General features: G+C 41.7%; 1 protein-coding gene across 1 annotated transcript in view; it reads right to left on the bottom strand.

Moving 5' to 3' along the window:
• The window catches only part of PCDH15 (protocadherin related 15), a 1,464,924-nt gene that overhangs the window by 280,232 nt on the left and 1,164,281 nt on the right, over positions 1 to 20,411 (bottom strand). Inside the window, exons 17-18 of the mRNA XM_054035363.1 lie at positions 19,115 to 19,247; positions 11,277 to 11,356 (exon numbers count right to left, since the gene is read on the bottom strand). Coding sequence (XP_053891338.1) covers positions 11,277 to 11,356; positions 19,115 to 19,247 — 213 coding nt within the window. The remainder of the gene's footprint in view (positions 1 to 11,276; positions 11,357 to 19,114; positions 19,248 to 20,411) is intronic.

Raw genomic sequence — 20,411 nt, 5'->3', positions numbered from 1 at the left:
TGTTTTCTTATTCTGTTTTTATTGATCATTTCAAACAGCATGCCAAGTACAGATGTAAGGCTTACAGTACATAACTAACTGTATCAATCTTAGAGCCTATTGAAAATACAGGTATAACATTTGCTATCCGTAATCCCATTTGTTGTTTTTAAAGAAGTATTGCAGATTTTTATTAGTTGCTCAGCCAGTTCGTAGTTAAGCTCCATCAAACCTCTTGGATTTATATAATCTGGGTTTTTATATTATAAATTTGCTCCAGCACCTCCTCTTCTGACACGTCACTCTCCAAGAGCACTCCTCTTTATTATCAGAAAGGAGAAGGTCAGGGTAGGAAACTTCCCAACATCCTTGGTGGTGAAGACTAAAGTCTATTATGCCAGCACTCTATCTTTGGTCAACAGGTTAGGGCAAGCAGACACTTTTAAGTGAATACTAATAGGGTTCAGTGGAATAAGAATAAGTCGGAAGTATTAGGAGCTCTTCCCTAAGATCAAGTGACTGACCTTTAAGATAATATCCAGTCTCAATCATCATGATAGGGGGAATTTGAGGAAGCTGTTAAATCATCTGTCACTCATGGCTACAAAAAACAACCCCAAATGCTAAGGTGCATGAATGTCTCTAGTAGCTTTTTTCAGAAAAGGAAAGAACATCAAATCAGATTGACTCAGCAATAACTTATTTCCAGAATTTTACTAAACAACTAAGGGAAACATGCATTAATACTCTATATCTTACTTCCACTTCTCTAATCTGCATGAGACCACTAAACTTGGGAATTCAATTAATAATTACACTCATCTTATTAAAGACCATTTAACTTTTAACCTAATTTTTTTATTTCTATATTTTATAAATCAGAAAAGTGGAAACAGCAGTGAATGTCCTGGGATGGTAATTTGCCCCCTTCCAACGTTTTAAAAAGGTCAGATATATATGAATAGGCACAAAAGAGAAAACCACTCACTGCTTTTAAATAGTACACATATCCCCAACTGCCCTTTGTAATGAATTAGCCATCATCTCCATGTAATAAAACAGCTTAAAATAAAGGTTTAAGAACACTCTAATAAAATCTAAACAGAAGGAAATTGGATTTGCATGTTTTGCTCATGTTCAACATAAATGCTTCCCATTAAGAAATTTGTGCTTTTATTGTGATAAAATGTTAGTATAGGTAACCTGTTAAAATACATTTCATGATTGGGCTCTGAAGGAAAAGCATACTTGTGACAAATAAAATGTCCACAAGAAATAGTGCTCCAATAACACTACACTACAGCTGCAGGCTCATTTATCACCTGTGAATTTTAGACTTAAAATGAACAGGAAAACATAAGCGGTTTTGCTTTTTTTAATTCCAGTGTGTACCATACTGCCCTATTCCAGGCAGTCTTTTTACCTCTCTAACATTTGTAATACATCTTTTCTAGATAAGCTATGTAGATAACTGAGCATACTTGAAGAAATGGTTTAATTATAAGATATTGTGTTGTACTCAGGTCAAATGGACTGTATGCATTTCAATTTCATGTATTCCATTGTCATTCCTTGGCTTTAGTCAAATATCCATCACTTTCCATGGGGATTCAGATTTTAGTTGCCAGAGGAGACAGAACTGAAGTTTAATTGAAAAGGCTACTATGTCAATCCTTAGAATCGAGGCATTATCTAGTGAGTTAGTGAAGTGAATGCTGAAGGAGATATACTGTACACAGTTAAAAAAGGGTTAATTGATATAGCACTAAGGGACTAGACCATTTCTGGAGTCACAGAATGGGGTTCCTTCACCCTGGATTCTCACTGCAAACAATCCTTATGCATTCCAATTGCAAGTTCATCACTAGGTGTTTTATTTACAATGTGCTTTATAAATATTTGCTCCCCACAGCATAAATAAGTATTTCCCCCAAATCTTTATCTATTGCAAACACACAGGACAGAAGAGAAAAGATCGCTCCTTTGTGAGATCCCGGGCTTCTCTAAGGCCCTGTCTACACTGGCAAGTTTCTGTGCAGTGAAGCAGCTTTCTGCGCTGTAACTCCCAAAGTGTACATACTGCCAAGCCACTTAGTGCCCAGAAACTGTGAAGTTGTAGCGCACTAAAAAACCCACCCCAACGAGAGGCGTAGAGCTTTCTGCACCGGGGCTACAGTGGTGCGGTGCCACTGTAGACACCGTGGCGATTACAGCACTGCAATTGACCTCTGGGAGGTGTCCCACAATGTCTGTTCTCACCTCTCACTCTATTGCCTTGCCCTCAGGTGATCAACTGTCCACCCCACCCCATACATTCCTTTGCAAATTTGAAAGTCCCCTTCCTGTTTGCTTGGTGATGCATGCAGTGGTCTCAGGGTATCTTTCCAGGTGGCCATGTCTGCTCCACACACCAGGTGATCCCCTTGGAGGAATGCCGAGCTTCTGGACTTCATCAGCATTTGGGAAGAGGAGGCTGTCCAGTCCCAGCTGCACTCTAGCCATAGGAATTATGATACTGTAGTAGGTCCTAGCCGGGGCTCGACCCTTCCGGACAGGAGGGGAGCCACACCGACTCACTACTGTGGGAACAAGTAGTCAGTTAGTCCCGAAACTCCGGCTCTTTAGTGCAGAGTCGGAGCAACCACAGTTAAAGCTCAGGCCCTTGACTGCAGGGGCTGAGCGAGCAAATAGTTCAGAGCCCAGGCCCTGGATCAGGGCGGGGCAAACACAGTTAGGCTCAGGCCCTTGTTTGCAGGGGCTGAGCGAGCAAATAGTTCAAAGCCCAGGCCCTGGATCAGGGCGGGGCAAACACAGTTAGGCTCAGGCCCTTGTTGCAGGGGCTGAGCGAGCAGATAGTTCTGGTAAGGTACGCTTAGGCTTGCTGTAGCCGAGCGTTGGGTGAGGGGGAAGCCTGCCACCCGTGCAGGGGGTGGCAGGGGGGAACGCAGGCCCACCCACTCCACTGCGTTCCAGCCCGGGGCCCTAACAGCGGTTGCTGCCGCTGCTGGTCAGTGGGGTATCCAGGCCGCAACACACTGACATAGGCTCACACTCAGTTGCAGCCGGACCGGGGTCGGCTATCCCTGGGCTACTTCCGTGATCCCCCTCACAGCCTACCTCGTTCGTTACGCCGGGATCGGGCCAGTCCATCTCCATGGGCTCCTCTCTGCCCGGGCTCGGCGGCAAGTCTGGTAGCTCTGCCGGGAAGTCCGGCCAATGGTCCTCAGGCGGCTCCTCTGGATAGCAGCAAGGGCAAAGGGGTTCGGGTCCAGTCTCACCCTCAGGGTTAGTGGGGTCCGGTTCCCAGGGGTTCTCCCAGTGGCGGGTGTGAACGGGCTCCGGCGGCTCCTCCTCGTAGCGGGCCCGGGGTAGCTCAGGCCAGCCAGGGTCCAAGCCCCGGTCTTCGACGGTCTCCTGGCCAGGAGCTACCGGCCGCACGTCTGCTCCCTGTGGTGGCTGAGACCCAACTGAGCTCTGGCGGCCGGCCTTTATACTTCCTGTCCCGCCCCTTGACTTCCGGGGGGCGGGGACAGGCGGTGGTGGTCCCACCCACTCTGGTGCCGGCACGTGGGCTCCCTCTTCTGGACAGGAGGGGAGCCACACCGACTCACTACAGATACCTATGGACAGATTTCATGATGCATGATAGAAAGGCGCCATGACTGGGACACACTGCAGTGTAAAAGCGAAGGAGCTGCGGAACGCCTACCACAAGGCATGGGAGGCAAACCGCCGCTTCAGTGCTGCGCCCACGAGCTGCCGGTTCTATAAAGAGCTGGACGCAATACTCAGTGGCGACCCCATGTCCACTGCGAAGGCCCCTGTGGATACTTCGTTGGCTCGCGTGCCAAGGGTGGACCGAGCCAGGAGGAGGAAATCTTGGACAAAGAGGGGGAAGGGGACTCAGAGGCAGAGGATGACTTGCAGGCCAGAGATGCATCAGTCAGGAGCTCTTTTTCACCACGGAGGAGCCTAACCAGTCACAGCAATCGGATCTTGGCGAAGCGCAAACAGGAGAGGAGGCCCCTGGTAAGTGGATCTGATTTGGGGAATTGCTGAAGCGAGTTGTTGGGGGCAGGAGGGTTGGAGAAAGCAGGCTTGTCTTCCACTCCATGCCTAGTCTAAGTGGCGGAACAGGTTGTTGATAGACTCCCTCACTTCATAGGAATCTCCCTCAGAGATCTCCAAGAAATTCTCATGGAGATACTGGGCAATCCGCTGCCACAGGTTCCTTGGCAGAGCTGCTTTGTTTCTTGCCCCATTAATGGTAACTTTCCTGTGCCATTTTGCCATCATGGGGGAAACCATTGCTGCACACAGGTGAGCCACATCGGGGCCAGGGCGGAAGCCGCAGGCTTGAAGAAGATTCTCCCTTGATTCCCTGCTCACCCTCAGCAGCGAGATACACCTCTACCCCGATATAACGTGACCCGATATAACATGAATTCAGATATAACGTGGTAAAACAGCGCTCGGGGGGGGGGGGGGGGGGGGCAGGGCTGCGCACTCCGGCGGATCAAAGCAAGTTCGATATAACGCAGTTTCACCTATAATGCAGTAAGATTTTTTGGCTCCCAAGGACAGCGTTATATCGGGGTAAAGGTGTATCTTCCATAATGATCACCGCCTGTGGAAAGTGTGGGGACAGGAATGATTATCAATCCCCCCCTACAGTGCTGGCTCTCCCCAAGAGCAACATGCCCAGTGAACAGCAGGGACCGGGAAGAGTGATTTACCCTGCCCCTGTGGCTACTCACCATTTTGGGGGTCTTGTGGCTCATGTGTGCTTGCCTGGGGTCAGCCAGTTAGTGACAGGTGTGTGAGTACTGGCTGTGTTTTAAAGCACTGAATCAGTGTTGTCAGTGTTGCAAACAATACTGCTTCTGTAAAATGTTGCATTTAAACTTCACAGAGATGACCTTGGGAGCCCAGCCTCCCTCTTTGTTATCAGCGGCAGAAGGGCTGCGCAGAATTAGAAAGTGGCCAAGGAGAACTAAGGAGGACTTTCTCCGTGAGGTTATGATGCACTCTGCTGCTGAGAAACAGGAATTGAAGGAGTGGCAGGATAGCGAGAAGAGGGACCAAAAGGAGAACGCAACACACCAGAAAGAAGCCACAGCTCTTAAATGTTATGGAGGACCAAGTGGACACGCTTCAGGCGATACTAGCTCTTCAAGCCGAGTAGCTCCATGCCTGCCCTCCCCTGAAGCTGCTGTCGCAAAACTCTTTCCCATGCACCCCCCGACACACACTGCCAACACACTCTTATCAACCTCCTGGCTCCACTCTCCACTGGCAGCATTCCACTCCTCCCTCCTCACAGTCCAGCACTGTGGAGTCCCACTACCCACTGCACTCAATACCATCCCTCTGTAGTTTGGCCCTGCTGAAGTACAGCACCTGCTGCATTGTACTCCAAAGGAGAAGGTTGGGTATGATCCCTAGACATACACAAATCTGTAGCCATCCCAGGACCACTCCTGCTCTTGAGACCTTCCCTTCCCCCATCCTCCTCCCTGCTGATGATTTTTTTTGTTGGAGTCTCTACTCGAGTTGTTGTCTTTTAAAAAAAGAATTGTGTTTGTTTGAAAGCAATCTTTATTTTATTACGTGAAAGTAAAAGGAGCACTGCAAAGCAACCTACAATTATGTTAAGGCCCCTTCTTGCACCATGTGCACCGATCACCTCCTAGCATTACAAGCACTGCAATTCCGAGCATAGAACAAATATTAGTGGCTTTCAGCTTCAAATTGCTGCCTCAAGGCATCCCACGCTATGCCCCTCTAATAGCCCTGGTCCCTAGCTATTCAAACTCAGCCTCCAGGTGTTGAGCCTCTGCGGTCCAGCCCTGAGTGAAGCTTTCACCCTTCCAGCACGCAGCTATAAGCATAGGAATATTGTCATCAGCCATATCCAGCTTCCCATACAGGCATCGCCAGCAAGCTTTTAAACGGCCAAATGCACACTCAACAGTCATTCTGCACTTGCTCAGCCTGTTGTTGAACCGCTCCTTGCTGCTGTCAAATTGCCCCGTGTATGGCTTCATAACCCACGGCATTAAGGGGTAGGCGGAGTCTCCCAGGATCACAATGGGCATTTTGACTTCCCCTACAGTGATCTTCTGGTCCAGGAAGAAAGTTCCCTGCTTGCAGCTTCTTGAACAGGCCAGTGTTCCAAAAGATGTGTGCATCATGCACCTTTCTGGACCAACCTGCGTTAATGTCTGTGAAACGCCCACGGTGATTCACAAGTGCCTGGAGAACCATTGAGAAATACCCCTTGCGATTAAAGTACTCTATGGCTAGGTGGTCTGGTGCCAGAATTGGAATGTGCATGCTATCTAGCGCCCCTCCGCAGTTAGGGAAGCCCATTTGTTCAAAGCCATCCACAATGTCATGCACGTTGCTGAGAGCCACGGTCTTTTGGAGCAGGATGTGATTAATGGCCCGGTCGACTTTTCCACTCCAAACTGGTTACCGACGATTGGTAGCAGTCTGGAGTAGCCAGCTTCCACAGTGCAATCACCATGTGCTTCACCAGCGATAGGGCAGCTCTCATTCTCGTGTCCTTGCACGCAGGGTTGGGGCGAGCTCATCACACAGTCCCATGAATGTAGCTTTCCTCATGCGAAAGTTCTGCAGCCACTGCTCGTCATCCCAGACGTGCATCACAATATGATCCCACCACTCAGTGCCACAAGCAATCTTCTCACATAGCTACTATACGTGGTGAGATCAATGTCGTACTCCTCTTGCCTTTGCAGTTTAAGGAATAACTCTACTGCCACTCGTGACATGTTGGTCAGAGCAAGCAGCATACTGGTCAACAGTTCGGGACCCATTCCTGCAGCTCAAAAGAGGCAGGGCAATACACAAACTGTTGAAAGATGGTGCTAAATGCGGACAGAAGCACAGGGATTTCTGGGATGCGAAGCAATGCATCATGGGGCATTGTGACTGGACCCAGGATGTCCTGCAACCCCCTCCGCCTTCTCACAAATCTTAGTGGCAAAAGAGAAAGAGGTGCTCTGTGGGATAACTGCCCAGCATACACCGCTCCGAATACCGCTGCAAGTGCCGCAAGCATGAACACACTATTGCGCAGGCAGCTGTCAGTGTGAACACACAACAGCTGTTTTCTTCTGCGCTCTCTGACCAGCGCTGTAACTGCCAGTGCTGTAACTTTGCCAGTGTAGACGTGCCCTAACCCCTCCTTCCAGCTTTCTCTACTCACTTCTGTCACATGCTGCCACTCTTTCAACTGTTTCCAGTTGATGAGCAGAATCACCCAATTAATTAGCTGATCACTTAGTACTTAAACTATTACCTCATCAAAAGTAACTACCTGTGTGGTTACTTCCAAAGGGCACATAGTGGTGAGTCAGCCTTACTCACACTCACAATTACCTGGATTAGAGAGACAAGCTGGTTGAGGTAATATCTTTTACTGGACCAACTTCTGTTGGCGTGAGAGGCAAGCTTTCAAGCTTCCACACAATTACCTAAATTGAAACATATGAAAAACCTTCCTATTTAAGGACCTCATCCTTCTCCAATTAAAATAAATGGGAGACTTTCAAGTAATTTCAATGGTCTTTGGCTTGGGTCCTAAGTGCATCTGGTTCTTAAGAAAAGTATCTAATGTAAATGACCTGGAACAATAAAAAGATTATTGGAACAATCGCAGGGACATACTGCTATTCCTGTATTGTGCTCTTAGTCCACCATAATCAAATAGCATTTGACTTGGCAGAACAAGTCAAGATTGGATGTCCTTTCTAAAATATAGATTTTACATCAATCAATCTGGTTTCACTGAATTAGTGGGTGATGTGGCCTATATTATGAAGGAGGTCAGACTAGGTGATAATGATTGTGGCCTTAAAATCTATGAATATCTATGAGAGGCTATGAGACGTCACTCCTATGCCAAGAACATGTAGATAACACTAAACATATATTTTCCTCACCATCAATCCATTTTCTGCACAAGATGTCTCAATGCCCGGAAAAAATCAGTGGATGGACAAAGAGAACTTAGCTCAGACTCTTCAAAGAAACTTGACAATACTCTAACAACTGACCACACACCATGAAAGATGGAAAAACTTAGTGGCTATACTGGACTCCTCACTATTCTTGATACACAGATGGTTACAGTTGTGTGGATTGCCTTTTATCTTAAGATGGCTAGGAAAGCACAACTTTTCCTCTCTAAGGACCCAGTCACTCTAAGGACCCAAGTTTTTATCATTGTACCAGAGACCCTATACAACTATGGTATGGAGGCTGCTGCTGGGGTAGAATGCACAGCCACTCACCCAAGCAACTAAGCTGTCTCGGGCATGGACTGCCTTTTTGTCCTGTATTTGTATCTTTTTGTCCTATATTTGTACACTGCTTAGCACAATGGGTCCTAGTCCATAAGTGGGGCTCCTAAGTGCTATGTTAATAAAATAAAATAAAATAAAATAAAATACTAAAAACTGAAGTGTTGGATTCCTGTGGGAGCCAGCTTGGAGAGACTATATGAACAGACAAAATGAGGCTACCAAGTGTCTACACTGGAGGCAAGTTTGCATTTTAAAGAACCGTGCAGTGTTACAAGCACCAAATTGAAAGCACGCTTGAGGAGGCTAAGATTCTAAGGGATCTGGCAATTGTCACATTGCAGGCAAATGGGATCGATAGTTGTAAAAAGAAGACAAACAACACCATATGAATTGAGGTGCCAAACCAGCAGACAGAAACATAAAAATGAAAAAAGAAGAGAAGATAGTGAAGTATGAAAGTGAAACTATTATGAAAACTAGAACAAAAACAATCCCAGTGATTACTGGAACACTTGGTGTGAACCGTAAGGGTATGAATGAGATCTCAAGAACATGACAGGAGTGCAAGACATCACAATCGGTGACCTCCAGAAGACAGCACTCTCAGGCAGAGCAGAATTTTAAGGAAAGTCAAAGGAAAACAAGTGAACTTGAACAACTAAAATGCTGGAATTCTGCAGAGGTTTAAACAAAATATCTGATTACCACCCAAACCTACGGAGTTGATTCGTGGTCCGAATTTATTGGTGACTCCTGGAGATAAATGTTAAACAGTAGCTTTTCCCTTTTTATGCTTAAATATCTTGTATGTTATGGAGGGTATTTGTTTAAAACAAAACAAAACATCCCTATGTGTAATACTGAGAAATAATAATAAGATGATGATTGATTGATGGATGATGATGAGAGCACAACACACTAGTTTCCCTCAAATTCCAGTGTCTCTTAATTTGTTTCCTGACTGAATTCAAAATCTTAGTCTTGGTCTTAATCCAAAAAAATCTTCAATGAATTGATGTCATGAATATCTTAAATAGATTTGTGTCCAACAGGGACAATGCACCTGAAGACACACAGAATATGACTCTTAGGGTACCTGCAATAAAAAAAACCTGTGTCACCAAATCTCAGAGCCTGGGTCAGGTAACTCAGGTTAGCAGTGTTCAGGCTGCAGGGCTAAAAACAACAGTGTAAATATAAGGCTCTGAGGACACCCACTCTCCTTGATGGGGTCTCAGAGTCTGGGCTCCAGCCAGAGCCCAGACATCTACACTGGTATTTTATAGCCTCACACCCTGAGCCCTGTGACCCTAAGTCAGCTGACTCAGGCCAGCTGTGACCATGTCCAAGGGTCTTTTATTGCAGTGGAGACAAATCCTTAGATACTGAGGACCGAGTGTTGTGCAGCAAGTGACACCAACTTTGGAACTGTGTGCCAGTAGAGTTTAGACTACAGTCATAATAAAAGCCCATGGTTTTGATAAACGCTTGTTCCAGCAATGACTACCCTCACACATACATTAATTGAAACCCTAGTAGTGGAAGGTGAAGTTAGTTAATGGCCACACCTGTGGGGTTTATTTCAAAAACAATGCAGGCCCTCCCTCAGAGGTTACAGCCTTGTAGGCATTTCTCCTGAGAACCAACACTCTCTTCAGAGGATGTCCATGATTGGAATGTAGGCAGTCATGCCTAGCAGTTGGAGCAGGAGTCAGGCCTCATGGCTAGCGCAGGAGTTGGTAGCCAGGAATCAGAACCCAGGGTCAGAACCAAAGTTGGGAGCAAAATGGAAGAGCTAAGGGTCCGAGTTGAAGTCAGGTGGGGTAGCCAATCAGGGAGCCCATTACCAATTACCTTTTTACATAATGTTGTCAGTGCTTAGAGACGAAGGTAAAGGTCACCTAAAAAATATATTAAATTTAGATTAGCTGATCCCATCCAAACATTAGGGGTTGAACTTTTATGGATCTATTGTCTTTTATTTTGGTATATTCACATTGGTGTAAGGAAGTCTCTGCAATTCTTCACTTACTCCTTAAACCTGATTAAATTAGATTAACATATAAGCCCCTAACAAAAGCCCTCCTCTTCCCTCCACCTCTGCTTACTCTCTTCCCATTCTCTGCAAGGGGGAAGTCAGCTTACCCTCCCTTTCCCTTTGAATAGGAATGACATTTGGCAGAATGTAAATTGCAGGCACTTGAAAGAATCGGGGGGCACTATCTAGTGCTTGTATCTAATAACATATCCTCTTCTTACTGAAATTAAGGAGATTTTCAACTTTAGGAAAAGCTAAATGTTTCCCATTTTACTGTCAAGTATCAGGGGGTAGCCGTGTTAGTCTGTATCTACAAAAACAACAAAGAGTCTGGTGGCACCTTAAAGACTAACAGATTTATTTGGGCATAAGCTTTCGTGAGTATAAACCTCACTTCTTCGGATGCATAGAGTGAAAGCTTTCACTCTATGCATCCGAAGAAGTGAGGTTTATACTCACGAAAGCTTATGCCCAAATAAATCTGTTAGTCTTTAAGGTGCCACCAGACTCTTTGTTGTTCCCATTTTACTGGTGTCTGAAATATCTAGTTTTAAAATAATAGCTCAAAAAATCTTCCTTTTCATTACAGAGTAGTATTTTTCAAAGTTAGAAAGTAAGTAAAAATATCCCTTTCATTAGCAAAAGGCTGACAACTTTAAAGGCATCTAATTAATCCCAGGTCACTCTTGTAAATGGAATGTTTCCACTTCAATAGGTTTTAGCTACTAAAATGTTTAAAATAAATAAATAGTCCCCTGTGTAAAATTTCAGAGCTCAGTATCACCAAGTGAGCTCTCATTAACAGCTAAGAGCTGAACAACAAACAGCTGAACACCTCTGATTAGGAGTCGTTTCTCTTGCTCACAATCTGTATATTCATTTGACAGACGAATTAAAAATTCAGTTCTAACAGGTTTTCCACTTACGTTTCAGAGAGATTAAAAACATGTTGAGGATCTCCATTTTGGATGAGGTATCTTACTGGGTCACCCTCTCGATCAGTGGCCTTCAGAAAAACAATCAAAATAATATGTTATAGTCATAGATGCTAAAAAAGCTGGTTAGTGCTGTTCAATCTAGATGCTGTAAAATTAAACTTCAAAATCGACCCATTGAAGTATTAAGTATCTTTTCAAGAGGAATCAGTGCTCACTGTTTCCATTTTATCAGCTATGGCTGTATGTGCAGTATTCACTATGCAGTTGCATCACATCAATATTCTGAACACATACAAAAAAAATTTATTTTAAATATACACTTTCAAATTATTACCACCAGTATGAACAAGGAGCATATAAAATTTATGATTTATTTAAGTACTTATGTTTTCTATTATTTTTAAAGGCTGTGCAAATATATTCTGATTGGACCAAATCCTGACATTTCCTTGACAACCCTCAGGGAGGGACTTTTCCCCTATTCTTCTCATCCAGATACTTTACTTTCTGGTTGTTTTGTTTGCCATCTTTCTCAATCCTTTTGCTGACCCTCACACCTGAATCACAACCCTTCTGACTTTTCTTTCGGGTTCCTGGGGCATCCCGGAAGATCAAGATGAGAACCAGGAAGTGTGCTAATAACAATACTTTCAAAAAATAATTTTACAATAATAATTGTCCATGCCGTTGTTACCTTCCCTGGGAAAATTTTAATGCCCTAAAAAACGACGTTTGAAACAACTGATTTGATATTTAGATTAACCAAACTGCTCTTGCAATTGTACCCATGAACCTGAACTTCACATGTTGAGTGGCTGTTTTAAGAAGAAAAACAACAAGAAACTTGACGTGTGAATTCTTGGAATTTGCAAACCAAGCACATACCAGAAGATAACTACTGAATAAGCTCTGCAAACTGCACAAATACTTTTCTCTCAAAAACTGTCCAAGCAAACTTGAAACAATGTTGACATTAATAAACATCTCTCGTAACTGGTTTAAAAATAGAAGATAGTTTACATAATTGACAAGATTTTAGTGTAAGTTAGGAAGAATACAAATGCTGTGAAAGGCCAAAAGAATTTAATTCTATTTTCTACATCCGCATAATAGTTTTTTTAAAAAAACTAATATATAGTCTGCAAAGGTTAGTAACTAATGTTATTAGTAGGCCTATTTATAAAAGTGAAATCGCTGAAAGATTGTGATGGTAAAACTCATAATCATAGAATATTAGGGTTGGAAGAGACCTCAGAAGGTCATCTAGTCCAATCCCCTGCTCAAAGCCGACCAACACCAACTAAATCATCCCAGCCAAGGCTTTGTCAAGCCGGGCCTTAAAAACCTGTAAAGATGGAGATTCCACCACCTCCTTAGGTAACCCATTTCAGTGCTTCACCACCCTCCTAGTGAAATACTGTTTCCTGATATCCAACCTAGACTCCCTCCACCCATGCCGCAACATGAAACCATTGCTTCTTGTTTTGTCATCTGCCACCACTGAGAACAGCTGAGCTCCATCCTCTTTGGAACCCCCCTTCAGGTAGTTGAAGGCTGCTATCAAATCCCCCCTCAACTGGTAACTGGTGATGGGCCGCAGTGGGGTCCAACCTTTTAAGCCTGAGGGCCAAACATTATTTTAAAAAGTTCAAGAGGCCACAATCAATCTTTTGAGGCAGTACAAACCAAGCAGATACACAGTTTCCCTGCTGGTGATTCCTCTGGCATGGGGGAATCTCCATCAGGTATAGAGCTAACAGAGTCGGCTTCTAAATATTCTTCTCAAAGCCCTTGGCACAAGGTATGAGTTGGCTTTTGGGTGAGGAAGTGGCTGCATTTCCTTGTGTTCTGGCAATCCCAAGATGGCATATGATCTCTGATGGGCTACAGACATTTGACACAAGTTAGATCCGCTCTTGAGCCCCTCGGCTCCACCAGTTTTGCCACATTTGACTGCCCAAAGCGTAAGTATCTTTACACTTTTTTCCATGCTGCCCTTTTTGTATAAAGCAGCAATCACAGACTGCTCTGTAAGCCACTACCCTCTCCTCTTTCAAATATCTCTTTAAGAGAATAATTGGTTGGGAATTTTTTGACAATTTTTTGGGGTCAAAAAATGATGATCAGTCAAAATGAAATCTGTTTGATGAAACTATAATTAAGAAAGGTTTCTCAGGTCCAAGAAGTTAAAAAAAAAAAACCAAGGGAGAGACCCCAGAATAGCATATAGCCAAGTGGGTAGGGCATTAACTCTGCCTGATTGAGATGGAGGACTTCAGTATGGGTCTCCCACATCCCAGGTGAGGGCTCTAATCACCATGTTGTTGGCTATTTAGGGATGGGTCTCTCTCAAACACCCCTGTTGGAGTTCTTTCACTTTGCATAAATAATTACAGTTCTCTCCACTGAAACTGTCCTCTTCCTTTCCAAGTGTAACAGTCTCTTTCCCATACTCATCCGCCTTAATCTGTCTGCTGCCTTTGACACTCTTGAGCACCAGTTTCATTTTAATGTTCTCTTTTTTTTTTTTTTTGGACTTCTATGTTTCTGCCCTTTCCTGGTTTTTTGCCTGTTTTGATTACTGCTTCTTCAACCTTAGCTCTGATGGATCCACTTCCTTCTCTTTCACTTTGTTCGGTGTTCCCAGAGGTCTATCCTTTGTCTCCTCTACACTCATCTCCATGTCAGGGAGCTGGACAATAAAATTGCATTTTTTTAAACAAAAAATGGGGAAAAATTATCAGACAAAAATTGTTGTGGAAAACCCCATATTTTTAAGAAGCTGTAATATTCAATTAATTTCCATGGTCTCCAACATCATTTTTATATTGATGAGTCTTAAATCTCTCTCTCTACACACCTAACATCTTTCCCTCTGTCTGGCATCACATCTCTTAACTTTCACTGTTTTTCTGTTATTTTTCAGAACCCTTTATGTTTCTCTCTCACTTTCTCCATCATAGTTGACAAATTCACTATCCTGACTGTCGATCAAATTTGCAACATTGGCAGCTTTTTCCCCCCTTCTCTTCTTGAATCCAGACTCTCACACACAAGAAACAAAGACACTCTCCCTTTCCCCAATAACTTGGAAATGCACTTATCACTGATTTGGCAGGTTCGTATGTGCTTCTTTAAAATGCACAAGTAATAGCAAAATAAATTATGTATGATCTTAATCAATTAAATTCAAATAAGTACATCATGTAAAAACACAAAGAAAACCGAAGACTCACAACCCTATAAAAATCACCTCTCTCTAAATTTGGATCAGCTGATTAAATAAAATTGTATTTTGACACCTGTATATTTCAAGATCAATTAAATGCACCCATTTTGCCACCCCTAGAGAATTACTGCCTGCTTGTAGAGCACACCTCAGTAAGATGGTAATTGCTCTATTCCTGTTTATCCAAATCTCAAGAAAATGAGAACATTTGCATACTTAAGCTTTAATCAACAATGGCTGGCAGAATGTGAAGTAATAAACAGCTTCTAGGCATGCAATCAAAGCAGTCTTATTTACCAAATAACACAGTGGGGATTATTTATTGCTGCGTTACTTAAGGTAATCTTGATTGTTGCTATTAAAATACCAGTTGAAATCAACTGGGTACATTTTAAAATATGTGGAATTAGCATACAAAATAAATTGGACTTTCCTTCATCTGTGTGTTAATAGAAGGAACTGACAATTAGAATATCCAATAAAGTGAATTTTTAAGTGTATGTAGCTATTGGGTATATTTGAAATATCGTGGATTACTTATTAGGAGTTTAAATACATTGCAAGGCCTTAGGAGTCACACAGTTCAGAAAAAAATTAAAGAACCTGCTCTCAAAAGAAAATGGTCTTTCCTGGCTATTGTCATCATAATCTTGTGCCAAAAATTAACAAAAGTGAATTAAATGAACAAGGATTTAAAATGTGTTTTTTTGTTTCCAATACTTCTCACTTCCATCCTACCAAACAAAACAAGGTCTCAATCATACAAACAATTATGCACGTGCTTGACCTTTAAAATCACAAGCAGTCTCCTTGATCTCAATGTAAATGACACATGTTCAAGACAGACAGACTTTGGACAAATTTTATTAGATATATTAGTGATTTAACCATTAAATATTTTGCTTAAATATTGCAATATCTTATTTGAATTTAATAATAAAATAATGTATTACACATATGCCATGCTGTGTGTCAGGATATACATTATACAATACAAAGTTATAATTTGAATGTATATTATAATAAGGTGTTTTTTTAAATTTTCAAAGCACTGTTCTTTAATAATTAGAATGTTTTATGTTCTTTTCAAAATATCCTTAGCGATAATATCTGGGGATCTCTGCTACGTAATGGGAGTGTGGCCATGGCTAGCTACACCACCGAAATGCTCCCCTCCATAGCTGACCAAGTCACTGAGAAGGGATTCAAGGACCATGACTCTTTCATGCCCCCTTTGGCCTGGCTAATATCACCCCTCTCTACAAATGTAATTTAGGCCTGACATGTTTTCCTAAAGATAATTTTAACTAGATTAAATAAACACTTGTTTTAAGTACAAAACTTGATATTACAATGCAACATTTACAAACAAATATTGAAAATTAATTTGGAATCTTTGGGAAAAGGGCAATGCTCATTTCAACACTCTATTTACTTTTCCAAAACTGTGTTTTCATTATCCAATATCCTAAAACTAGCTAAGGTTTGCTACTTACAAGATGGCCTGAGCCTCAAGGATTGCATATTCCTGCATTAGAGCAACTGCCAGTTTAATGCCTATTCCTGATTCAGCCTGCTGCTGGCTCCCTTTTTTCAATGCTTTCAGAGACAACTAGCTTATGATTGGCTATGAAAATTATCCAAAAGAGCTGGGCTGTGTAATTCTAAAACACACTACAGGCAGTAAAAGTGTGCCAAAAGGTAAATTTCAGTGTTGGGCTAAATTATTTGTCCTCTCTCAGTGTGGGTGTTTGTGTCTGTTTAACCATCCATAATTATGCTAATCTTTTGTCAGTGGTTCAGCACACTATTTAACAGAAAGTTTCCCCATGCATCTGCATGAATCAGACTCAGTTAAAGTTCCTCTATTTCATTCTGGTTTAGATAATTTGTTTTCAATAAATTTACTGAAAATGGCAAACATACAGAGCCATATCCTCTGATGAGTATCGTAGCTCCATTCAGTGGCGCTCTATTAAATTATGCTATTTATACCAGCTGATGATCTAGTCCACTATCTCTGATTCTATTCCTTTGAGCATCTGCATTCTGCTGAGGTAACCAGACTATGGTATGTGGGCCTCATTTACTACAGACTGAGTTTCAGGTCAAAATTGGCCAAGCAATGCTAGTAGGACTGTCAATTAATTGCAGTTACGGCATGTGATTAAAGCAAAACAAATTAATTAGATTAAAATTATACTTGTGATTAATCGCAGATTTCATCATACTGTTAAACAATAATAGAATAGCAATTAAAATTTATTATAAATATTTGAATGTTTTTCTACATTTTCAAATATATTGATTTCAATTACAACATAGAATACAAAGTGTACAGTGCTCACTTTTTATTATTATCTTTATTACAAATATTTGCACTGTAAAATGATAAACAAAAGAAATACTATTTTTCAATTCACCTCATACAAGTCCACTCAGTCCTACTTCTTGTTCAACCAATTGGTAAGGCAAAAAAGTTTGTTTACATTTATGGTAGATAATGCTGCCTGCTTCTTATTTACAATGTCACCTGAAAGTAAGAACAGGTGTTCGCATGGCATTGCTGCCGCTGGGGTTGCAAGATATTTACAAGTCAGATATGAAAACATTCTTATGTCCCTTCACAGTTTGACTTGTAGGCTCTTAAATTTTACTTTGTTTTGTTTTTGAGTGCAGTTATATAAAATAATAATAATTCTACATTTGTAAGTTGCACTTTCACGATAAAGAGATTGTACTACAGTACTTGTCTGAAAATGAGCACTGTATATTTTGTATTCTATGTTGTAATTGAAATAAATATATTTGAAAAATGAAGAAAAAACATCAAAAATATTTATAATAAATTTAAATTGGTAATCTATTGTTGTTTAACAGTGTGATTAAAACTGCAATTAATCATGACAATTTTTTAAACCTCACGATTAATTGCAATTCTTTTAATAGTTTGACAGCCCTAAATGCTATCTCTCTTACTATTTTGCACTACTGAGTTTTAGTTACCCAATGACAACAGTTAGCACAAACTCCATTTGGGATAAAAACATTCAGGCTAGGTTTTTTAAATGAGCCTAAGAGAATTAGTTGCCTAAATCCAATTGGGATAGGGATGCCTATTTCTTTTAGGCATCTTTAAAAACTCCAGCCCAGATTTATTGAAAAACCCATGGTTTTGTGCTGCATTTATTACAAGGGCCTGATTCTACAATAGCATAAAAATAGCAAACTGAGAAGAGAACCAGGCTCAAAGTGAGTATATTATAACGATTTCACATACTGTATTCTATCTACACACACAATAAGGCTACATCCACACTATGAGCTAGAGGTGTGATTCCCAGCTCACATACACATACACATGCCTACTGGGTTGAGGCAGGTTTGCACTTGGCACAGCTAAGCCATGCTGCTGCTTCCTCTGCCTGTGCTGCTAGTGGCTATATGACTATTTCTATTTGCGCTAGGTCTCACTGAGGTAGTATATGTGTACGCAAGCTGGGAATCACACCCACAGCTCACAGTGTAGACATAGCCTATATGTAGTGATACAACATAAAACAACTTTTGGAGTCATGTAAGGAACTGCAGGACGACATGGAATTGCATTTTACATGAATCTTGGACCACCTCAGCTGTACCCTGCCCACTAATCCATCTACTCCATTGCTAACTTCGGAGCACCTTCAAATAGCAGCAATTTAAAACACACACACACACACACACACACACACACACACTTCCTTCTTCCTTCCCTAAATGTGGAATTACCTCCCAAAATCACATGCCTTGGAGGTAAAGCCCTTTTCCACTGACACGTTCAGTGGTCCAATACCATGACTGCTCAGGACCAGAAATAGGAATTTTAAACCACTAGAAAGAGAGCAGATTCTCAGCTTCCTATCGGGAAAAGCTTGTTGATTCTGGGCATAGTAGGTCCTGAGTTATGAGACATCAGAGGACTCTAACTGGGACATTGAACATTTTGCCTCTGGGTCACTGGTTCAAATCAAGCTCCAGTCAGCAGTGACTGAAAGTAATTACACAACTGAATAGTCATAATACATGTGAAATAATGAGCTGTTAGTGTCAGTGAACTTCATAGTGGGCAGATACAATAAACACAACTGGCCTCCTTTTTGGCAGTATCAGCAGAGAGGCTAAGGAATCAATGGACACAGAAATGGACACATTTCTGTTGAGACTAGTGTTGAGACTAGTGAATCATTAAAGGGAAGTTTGCATAACCACTGTAACTGCCTGGTGGATAAATACAAGCCCTTCAATATCCAGGGCTTTCATGCTGACAACCTACACAAATATTAAATTCAATGAAAAGTTTAAATATAATCTATTATTCTTTATCACACTTCTGAGCAGAAGGCTGGTTAAAAGCTATGCATGAATATATTTTGGTATGATGGAAATCTGAAATGTTACAAAAATGCCCAGTCAGTATTTTCTTATGCGCTATGTCTTTGTTACGAAATAGATTTTAATCCTCGCTTTGACCTCTACAGGAGGAGGACAGGACCCTGAGCATCAGACATGTAAACAGAAGTAGCTGTGTAAAGGCTTACACTGAAGTATTCTGTACCTGCAGGTTTAACAAAATGGCACCAATTCTCATGGCCTCACTGATTTCAAGACTGTACATCAGCTGGGGAAAGCGGGGAGGGCTCTGATTGTTTGGAGGAAGTACCTCAATGTAAACAGTAGTGATGGAGCTCCTGCAACGACAGAAAAAGAACCAAATCCAAGTAAAATCAGTTTAAAGCAGAATGGCAATATAACCTACAATTCCTATATCTATGGACTGTCTTCCCTAATCCTGTAGGTCACACAACCTGTCTCTCCTGCTCAAAATCATTCTTCAAGTCATACCTCTTCCTGCATTGTCTCAGAAATGACCCAGACTCCCATCTCAACCTATCAAAATCTTAAATATTTTTAAAAGGAACTAACTTGGTGTGTGCTTTGAAAAAAATGAGCCCCCAAATCCCTGAGTCGTATTATGTCTTTTCTGACACAGTGTCAAATTCTGATACACTAATGCATGCTCCTCCATTGGGGGAAATCCTTGACTGGTGAAAGCCAGCTATGTTTCTTCAGGGATAGAAGACAGGGATGCCTGGAGGAGGGAACAGGGCTGGAACACAGAGCACTCTAGGTTATGTGCCTCCAAATTAACACTGAGCACCAAAATAGCCCACAGCAACTCCAGGATAGAGAGAATGGGAAAAGTGTCTTAGAGGCACCTTTCTCTTACAGCTCAGTACAACTGAAGATCTAGCCTGCACACTTTACTATACTACCAACGTCTACAATATCTCCAGAACCATAAAGCTGTGCCTCGTTATCAGAAAACATGTCACCTAGTAAGCAATCATTATACAGCAGGTTATTATTATTATTATTTAATTTTTGTATTACTGTCGTGCCTAGGAGTCCCAGTCATGAACCAGTATGACATTTTCCTCTGCATAAACTAATGGACAGTCTTTAAATCTCCATTTTCTTTAGGGGGCTGAAGTAAAAGAAATCATGATTTGACAAACAAATATGTCTAAAACTGCTGTGAAGAAATCTGAACATGTACATTTTCCAGAGGATATAAAATATGAATAGTTTAAAAATCTACTAAAAGGTACAAAGGAATATGAATTTGAAATCACTTTTTGTCAACTGAAGATAAGTTTAGTTAAATACAATAAAATACACATCACTAACCAATACTTTGTTAATTAGCTGTACAGGATTCTGATACAGTACATGCTTGCTCTTGCTATATTACAGACACTAATTTATTTTTAGGTGTAAAGTTAGAAAATGTTTATGTTGATAAAAATGTTCAGGTTGCTTATATCATGCCAGACATTAGCTAAATGTTCCAC

This window comes from Malaclemys terrapin, chromosome 7 (genome assembly GCF_027887155.1).
Source record: "Malaclemys terrapin pileata isolate rMalTer1 chromosome 7, rMalTer1.hap1, whole genome shotgun sequence".
Lineage (NCBI taxonomy): Eukaryota > Metazoa > Chordata > Testudines > Emydidae > Malaclemys > Malaclemys terrapin.
The sequence above is the reverse complement of the archived record's forward strand: the minus strand, read 5'-3'. Positions and strand labels throughout refer to the sequence as shown.